Genomic DNA, 9141 nt, shown 5'->3' with positions numbered 1-9141 from the left:
CGAAGTCGTTCATAGCAACGGTCAAGGCACGGTGAAGGCAAGTGTGGTCAGATGTACCAATGGTTAAGCTTGGAGAAGGCAGGTGAGATCAGGCATAGCAGTGGTCAGGTTTGGAGAAGGCAGGCAAAGTCAGTCGTAGCAGAGGTCAGGCTTGGAGGAAGGCAGGCGAAGTCAGGCATAGCAGTAGTCAGGCTTGGAGAAGGCAGGCGAAGTCAAGCGCAGCAGAGGTCAGGCTTGGAGAAGGCAGGCGAGGTCAGGTGTAGCAGAAGTCAATCTGCGCAAAGATGAGACGAACACAGAACAGGAACCAGGAACTTGGAAACAAAGGAAGACAAGGCAAGGCTCACGGAGAAGCAACGAGTACAAGGAAACCTGGAACAGGAGACCAAGGAGACCTGTTGCAAAGGCAACACTTAGGAGCGCTGCCTGAGCTTTTATATGCTGAAGGATCTGACGTCAGCATCCAGGTCTGCGGCCAGGTTCCCGCTGCGAGCCCTTTAAAGGTTTCACTGATGCACGCTTGCGCGCCTAGGAAGGGGCATGGCGCTGCCGGCGGCGTCTCTCCGCGAACCCCGTGGAGAGGCCTGACGGATGAAGGCATCCTGGCTGGAGATCCCAGGAAGCGGAGCAGGGCCGGAGGTGCTGGCAGGAGTCCGAGGTCGGGGCCAGCGGCCCACCACTGCCAGCAATGAGGAGCTCGCGGGCAGCGCGGGCAGCGAGTGTAACACATAGGCCCCCAGCCCCCACCTTTCCAGTCTGGCATCTCTGCAAACATAGATCTGCACTGCCCGAACCCCCTGATGCAGTCCCAGGACACTTCAACCCCTCCTGATGGCAGCCTGGTTCCCCCAGCCTCTTCCTCAGCCCCTCCGAAGGGTCCTTTTCTTTCTCAGCAGAAGCAATGACTGCCCTCCACACTTCAACACATATCAGAGCATCTGATGGAATTTCGTTTTCTTCAAAACTATGTAGACTGTTATCTCATTGTTGTAATTTTACAAAACCTAATATCATTAACCCCCAAGAACAACGTTGTCATATTTAGGGAGTGTGAATGCAATCCATGCCCTCATATCCAATAAGAAACAAGAAATAGCTTCAAGTAACCCCAAAAATTTACTATTAACAAATGTTATATTCAGGAACTTCTTTATTAACTCAGATTTTTAAACATATCTAAAAAATACACATTATAGGGAAAACAAGTAAAACATTTAGAAGAGTTACATTGGCACAGCTCGGCCCTTTATCTCTTTCAGACATTCATCACACAATTTTAATGTGTTTATGTGCCCATGACAGGCAAATCAATGGCACTCTTCACATTTTGTGCGCAATTTGCAATCTGTTGTTGTGAAGCAAAAGGTTAAGCATCCCCAAGTTGTTTTCTCTTCCACAGCTGGCCTTGTTGGAAACTTGCAGCCCAAGGCACTGATTGAAAACTTTACCGGATTTTTCTGATCTGTCCAATCCAGACTAGGAAGCTTGCAGAGCCCCTATATCGATTAACTTAAAGTAGAGAATCATTGGCCACATTCTAGTTTCATTTGCAGGTTGCCATGCAGATCAAATGGTCTAGATTGTCCACTCCTCCTTTGTTTTTACAGACCAAAATAATTTCTGGTTTCTTTTGCTCTCCTGCTACTGATGCATAAAGATGTATTATAGAAAGCAACAGATTGGCTTTTGACCTTTTGGGAACATATGATACTAACATTAAGGTCCCTGTGAAACTCAAAATGCGATGATAATGGCTTCCTGCTCAGACATGCTTGCATTTCATTGGGAATCTCTGCGTTATTCTGCTTTATCATGCCCAGGTACCATAGCCTGACTAACCATATGAGCTCCCAGGCAGGGGTGCTGTTTCTGCCCAAGCATTTTTCCTAAAAAGCCATCCCCATTCAATAGGAAGCATGTTGAAGCAATGCAACACCACCATATTTTGAATACATACTGGGATGGTTTGCTGGGCATGTACTGCAGCTCCTGAAGACAACCAGCTGCTCTTTCACTGTGACCTGTATCCCTGGCACATAATACTTTCCAGTTCTTATACAACTGGAAAACTACAAGTTTATCCTGAGCTCTTCTCTAAGTGTCAAATTTTGTGATTTCCCGAAATTGTTGAAAGGTCACTGTGGTTCTAAAGTAGAACATCCTGACCGTACCTGCACTAATAATTCAGGGCTGCCTTTTAGCAAGCTACTCAACACTATGAAGATTTGCAAAAATAATAATAATGTAATTAAAAAGCAAATAAAGGAGGTGTTTTTGGACTGATTATTAAAACAGCCACAACTGTTAAATTCAAACTAGATTCCAACTGTTTCTGAAGTCTTTTCCTCTTAAAAGTAATTCTATGATTCTCTATTTAAACTATTCAATATAATAGCAAAGTTTGTTTGCTCCTTTTGTTCACTTTGTGTGGAGTCTTCCCTGCCTCTTGTATATTTATAGATTGTAATTTATTTTTTAATGTTTCAGGATGGGAGAGAAGACTGAGGAGGAGGAGCAATTTGAGCTGTAAGAATACTTCAGCTATTGAGTCATTTTGCAACTTACAATTACAAAGTTATGTGCCCAGGGAAGAATGAGCAAGGGAGGGGAAGAGTATAGGAGACAGGACTGGAAATGGAGAAGGAAGAGAAAGAGGTTTGAGAATCATGCTGAGTTTGGGACAGGGTTGAATGCTGAGGGAAAGGAATAACCAGATTCATATTTTTATTATATATTTACTGGTTGCTACATGCATTGATGATTACTATAGTAGGATTGCAGAAAAAAAACGTCACTGCTTTCAATTGTTGCAAAATACAGCAGCCCTCCTATTCTGATATCATATAACTCCCATGCTACATAGTCTTCATCACTGGTTATCAATTGCTAATAGGACCAGTTTTAACATCCTTTCATTGCTTTATAGAGCACTAAACAATGTGGGTCCGAGATATCTTAGAGATTGCTTGGAACGGTAAGTATCTAGAAAAACTCTTCACTGACACAAGAAGTACTTTAAATATTCCAGCTGTGTTGAATTTTTAATTAATTGAAATGAGTGTAAGAGGCTTTTCATGCATAGAGCCAAATCTATGGAATGCCCTTCTGAAGGAGGATTGTGCTGATGTTGTCACATGAAACTGGACAAATGTGTTATTATTCCTATGCTTCTTTGTTATCCTGTGGGCATCTCACCAATGTACTGGGGGATACTCCAGTAGAGATGTGAATCGGAACCGGAATCGGTTCGGTTCCGGTTCCGATTCAAATCGTGCATTTTTTTCGTCCGGCCCGATCGTTTGTTTTTTTTTTTATCGGCTGCGCCCGATCCAATAAACAAAAAACCCACCCTGGATGGCCCGCACCATTTTTAAAGATGGCGCCGGCCATCCAGTGCTCCTACCATGTGACAGGGGCCGGCCAATGGCACGGTTACCCTGTCACATGGTAAGGGCAATGGGCCATCGGCGCCATTTTTATTAGTGGCAGCCGACGGCCCGAGAGCAGGAGATCGCTCCCGGGGCTCACTGGACCACCAGGTAATTTTAAAACATTTTTGGAGGGGTCGGGAGGGTGGTGGAGGCTAAAGGAGCGGTTTTAAAGGGTCAGGGTGGGTTTTTAGGTTGTGTCCTAACTCCCGTTAGTGTGCACTAACCCAATTAATGATTTTTTCATGATAAATCGGTGGAATTTCTATTGTATCGCACTCTTTAATGATTAATGACGATTTAAAAAATATCGGACGATATTTTAAATCATCAAAAAACGATTCATATCCCTATACTCCAGTTCAGTAAATAGGTGGGCCTGAGTCCTTACCCAGAGCCCACCAGTAACCGGAAGCTGCACATTGCATTTCGACATGGCTTGGAACTCCTCCCCTCAGTCGCGCTGCCTATGGTGTCTCTGGAATGTGTGACATGGCGATGACATGGTATTGGGAGGGAAGGGGCTGGGGGATGAGCTGGGGACACAGGGTGATGACATCAGGGTGCTATCATAAGGGCTGAGCCGAGGATTGGCCACCCTTCTCAAACGAACCAGCACTTGGTCCTGCATCTTACTGGCTGCAGCCAGTAAGATGCAGCACCATGTCACACATTCCAGAGACACTATAGGCAGCGCGACTGAGGGGGGGGGGTGGGGAAGGCAGAAAGAGGTAGTGCGGCACCTCTACACGTCATCCGACACCCCGGAGTTCTACCCCGCAGGGCAATTTAGGAGGGCAACAGCGAAGTGAAACAACCGCTCCAGTTCGACCAGCAGCCAGTGGGAAAGCCGATGGCAAGTCATAAGTGGGTTTTGGGAGAAAGGTACATACTGAAATAGAATGGGGGTTTCCTCCACAGAAACTAAGAGAAAGGGCAAGCAAAAACACAATGTAGGGGACAACACCAGAGTGAGCAGTAGCTCCTCTGATACATCTGATTATGGCTTCTCCTCTAGCAGCCCATTAGCAGAAGCCAGAAAGATTAAGAAATGCTCTACAAAGGAAGATTAAGAAATGTTCGTACATTGATATATTTAGGATCATGGAAGGAAGGTGTAGGAAATCAGCACGGAAAAAGATGAATGGGGACATGCCACCCAATGCAGATAAGAAAGTTCCTATGAACATCAATTGGACTTCTGCATTCCTCTGATAAGCTTTATTGGACAAGATGACCCTTCGCAGTACGTTCCTATGCTGAGCTATGCAGACACTATATTCGAAGATTACAAAGAGAATTCAATCAGGCTGGGCCTGGTTGAATTATGACAAGCATGTCCAGGACAAAATGGAGGAGAACCATTTCATGTTTTGGGAAACATAGGATGTCAGCTTATGGCTGAGACAGATGACTAGCAAGGCAAGCAATGCGGGAATGTGCATGCAGCCATCTCGTCAATCACCCAGACCAATGGAATAGCCCTGTTACCAACCAAGGTATGCTAGTGGTACAATAAATCCTTATGCAGCTTTCAGGACTGCAAATTCAAACATGTTTGCTCCATTTGTACTGCGTCCCACATCCAGTGAGCAAATGTATCAAAAAACTGGCTGGAGGGAGTGATGACAGAACCAAATAAGAGTCTAGTCTTCTATTAACCGCTTTCCCTCATAATCTTGCCCATCATGGCACCATGGCTGAACAGTTACCCCAGGCAAAGAGATGCTTTGCAGATTATATAAGGCTTTCAGGATGGATTTCCTATTCCCTTAAGGGAGCAGGTTAATGAGATGAGCTCATCCAATGCACCATCCACAGTGAAGCATGTAGACATCGTGCAGTGGAACTTGGACTCAGAGTTGGCATTGCGATGGATGGCGGGCTCGTTTTCTGTTCCCTCTTTTCAGAAAATGTTCCTTTCATCATTGGCTGTCGTCCCAAAGAAGGAGTCCGGCAAGATCCGGCTTATACAGAACCTTTCCTACCCTTATGGCTCATCAGTCAGTGATCGCTTATCTCCGGAAGAATGTACAGTACAATATACATCCTTTGATTCTGCTATAGACCTGTTGCACAAGTGTGGTCCGGGTGTTTAATGACCAAGACAAACATAGAGTCAGTGTTCAGGCTGCTTCCTGTTCATGCAGACAGCTTACTACCATTAGAATTTTGCTTTTGGGACCAATATTACTTAGACAAGTGCATGCCGATGGGCTGTTCAGTGTCATGTGCTTACTTCAAACTTTTCAGCTCCTTCTTACACTGGGTGACGGCAGAACCAGCGGAGATGAGCGACATCAATCACTACCTTGATGATATTTTTTTGTTGTTCTGGGTGAGTCCAGTGTATGCGCCCGCTCACTGTATGAATTCCAATTCATCACCAAGGAGTTTGGCATCACACTTGTACATGAGAAGATTGAGGGCCCATCAATAATCATTTGTTTCCTGGATATTGAATTAGATTCAATCAATATGGTGTCTAATTTGCCAGAGGACAAAATTGTGGCGGTGAGAGCATTGTTGCACCAGGCTTCAATGCAAGATAGATGACTCGTTGTACTGTGCAAGCTATCCTGGGTGAGTGATCTCCATGTGGCATGTTTTCGCGAGGAGGCTTGCAGCTGCTACAGCGGGTGTTAGTCGGCCCCACCACTTCATCAGAGTATTGAGAGATATCTGAGCTGACATCACGGTTTGGCCATCATTTCTTGACAATTTCAACAGCATTTCTATGTGGTAGGGATGTGCATTCGTCTAGGATGAATTAGACGAATTAGATGTCTATGCTATTTAATGTTCATGCTACATTATATGTATGGGTAGGGGGCCGCAGAAGAGATGGTGACATTGTCGTGACTGTTAGAGTTATTTGAATTCCTAGCTCAAGTGCCTCAAACAGGTCAATGTATTTGGATTTCCACTGTGAAAATTCATGAGCTATATTAGCACACATTTAATCCACGAGCCAGTTTAAGTTGCATTATTTGTTTTCCCTATCCAGAAAAGGAAACTCGTTTATGGCACTTGACTTGAGAACTGAAATTTACCATCTTTGCATATGCACAAACTAGGCAGGAAATTCCCAGTCTTGTTTTTAGCAAATGCAACTCATAGTATTTTTAATGAGGAATGAGTTAAAAAAAATTTGGACCAATTTTTCTTCTGCTGACATGAAGTTAGTTATATACACACAGTATATAAAATCCTATCTGGTGCCCAAATACAACAGTATACATGCATTTTGAGAACCACAATAATAAAATTTGTGCCTCCTGGGCTACCATACTACATGTAGGGAGCCTTCAGGCTTGTCCCCCGTGCAGGTTCATTCAGAAAAGTTAAAAAGCAAAGGGGGGAAGAGGGGCTGCAGTGGGCTACTTTTTAAATGTATTAATGTAAAAAGAGCTTAATATGTTTGTGTAACCCTGCAATACAGACTTTTTTTCACGTCGTAGTAATTTTGATCAAGAAGAATTTGTGAGCGAAGGAAGTCTTTGGTAGTTTTCAGTTACAAAGTATTTTTGGAAACGGTGCTGCTGATTTATTTAAATGTGAGAGGAGCTTGGAATGTTTCAAATGGCAGGATGGAGCCCCAAGACTTTTTGCAACCAAGTCAAAAAAAGTGAGGCAAAGCCCGTTGCGCTCTGATGGTGTTTTAAGAGTTAGTTATGAGTTCCTTCCAGTCCAGGAGCAGTCGAAGAAGCCGTGTGGGATGGAGCAAACAAAGGCTGTTTCCGGCTCGCTGGTGCCCACTTGATTTGCATCGTCGCAGAGGTTTGGGAAACAGCTGTTCGGAGTTTGGGAAGAAAGTTGCAGCCTGAGTCATCGCGGACTCAGCTGTGTGTGTGGGGGAGCCTCTTTCGGTAGTTTGACTGAAACAAAGAAAGAAGAGGGCAGTTTTTTTTTCCCCCGAGCTCTCCGCAATTTCAAAGGGGGTGGCTTCGGGCAAATGCGAGCATGAAGAGCAGAAGGCAGGAGAAAGCGGGCGGCGCCTTTTCATTCGGGACAAGGCATCAAAAGCACTGAATAGAGGAGTTTGCTTTTTTTTTTCCCCCCTCAGACTGGAAAAGTGGGGGAACTTCACTCTTGTCATGGCTTTGTGTTGGAGAAGCTGGTTATCCAATGAGGGGCCAAAGCACCTCTTTCTGGTATGATGCTTTTTTTAAATGTTTTTTTTTTATTTGTTTTTTTCTAATAAAGGAGGGCTTTTCTAATGCTATTGCCACATGTGTAAGTATGTCCATAAGTATGATATTTGGCTCCCATCTGCAGTTATTAACATAGCAGTCCCATGCATATAGACAGGCTTTCTACATGCATGCTTCATAGACGATTTCATTGCGAAATGCAATAGTATCAATGAGACCTGACCACCCAGAGTCCTTTGTGTTGGCATTTATCAGGTTCAGTAATGCAGGGCGCAGGAAACAATTATAATATTTACAGGTACGGTGACTCCCCACCGGAAGGAGCTTTAACTCTGTTATTGAATACGTGGCTTTTCGTGGAACTATGCTCCTATTCCCTTTTTTTTTTTTTTTTAATCTGGTGGCTGAATCGTCTAACTGAGCTGTGGTGTTTACTGTGCTGGTTGGTACATGCAGTCTCACCGATGTGTGTCTCTCTTGTGCTCTTTCTTTCTGTTCTCAGCTTTCCTGGCTGGGTGTTAACGTGTGGCTCTTCGCGAGAACCTTTGGTCTTTACTACAATGGACCACAGTACTACTATTTGCATCGGATGCTAGGGGTGAGTTAATAGTGCTGTGACGTGGTAACCTGTGCACCCCCCACCACACACAAAAAAAAAAAAAAAAAAAAAAAATTAAGAGCACTTGTAAACTGGCAGTTGAGGGCCATCAGAATAATATTTAGCTAGATTCAGTTTTCCTTTGTTCTGCTGAAAAAGTTGCCAACCTGGGAATAGAAGCTGAAGGTTTTCCATGCCTGTAAGTTGTTTATTTTTTTCCTGAGAGCAAGCACACAAGGGGTGTGGGGATGGGGGGTAGTTTGCACAAGCTGGGAGTCCCTGCGCCCTTCCTCAAGGCTTCAGTCTATGTAGGAAGAAATGAAAGAGAGGGCTGAGTGAGTGGAGCTGGGGCAGGAGGAGGACGACCGGCGGGAACACGGTCAGCTATTAACTTTTAAGTTTCAGTCACCGCATTGCAGTTCACAATGGTTCCTTTATATGTGCTGCTAACTTATTTATTTAAATGCATTTGTTACCTGCCCCTACAACGGTCGGGGGGGGGGGGGGCGGCACCCTAAAAGCATTCATAGTAAACATAATAAATTAACAAAACATACTAAGATAATAAATATTACAGACATCTGTCTGCAAGGTAGGGTAAAAGTGATGTCAGAAGGACTATTGGATGGCTTCCTTGAATAAGTGAGTCTCTAATGCTTTTTAAAAATATCTTTGTTTCCCGGGGGGGCGTGAATTCCAAAGCATCGGCCCAAAGATTGAAAATGAGGGTTTGCGTGCGGACGCTAGTCCAGCTGCCTTGGGAGGGGGAACATCGAATAAGAACTGAGTGGAGGACCTAAGCGTTCGAATGGGAGTGTGAATTCTTAGGATAGAGCTGATCCTTGGGGACTTCGAGTCATATAGAAGGCTTGTGAATGGATATGGCAATTTTGTACTTAATTCGCGAAGATATGGGAAGCCAATGTAAATCTCTTAAAACTGGAGTGATGTGGTGATGCAT

The 9141-nt window shown here is 44.4% G+C and overlaps 1 protein-coding gene across 2 annotated transcripts in view; it reads left to right on the top strand.

Annotated features, from left to right (window-relative positions):
- The first annotated feature begins 6799 nt into the window (after nucleotides 1–6799).
- The window catches only part of NOX4 (NADPH oxidase 4), a 318054-nt gene continuing 315712 nt past the window's right edge, over nucleotides 6800–9141 (top strand). The window contains exons 1-2 of one of the 2 annotated variants that reach the window (XM_029602293.1): nucleotides 6800–7582; nucleotides 8085–8180. In XM_029602293.1, coding sequence (XP_029458153.1) covers nucleotides 7526–7582; nucleotides 8085–8180 — 153 coding nt within the window. In that variant the 5' untranslated portion in view covers nucleotides 6800–7525. The remainder of the gene's footprint in view (nucleotides 7583–8084; nucleotides 8181–9141) is intronic. The other variant, XM_029602294.1, reaches the window with a different exon arrangement.

This window comes from Rhinatrema bivittatum, chromosome 5 (assembly GCF_901001135.1).
Source record: "Rhinatrema bivittatum chromosome 5, aRhiBiv1.1, whole genome shotgun sequence".
In the NCBI taxonomy this organism is placed as follows: domain Eukaryota; kingdom Metazoa; phylum Chordata; class Amphibia; order Gymnophiona; family Rhinatrematidae; genus Rhinatrema; species Rhinatrema bivittatum.
The sequence above is the reverse complement of the archived record's forward strand: the minus strand, read 5'-3'. Positions and strand labels throughout refer to the sequence as shown.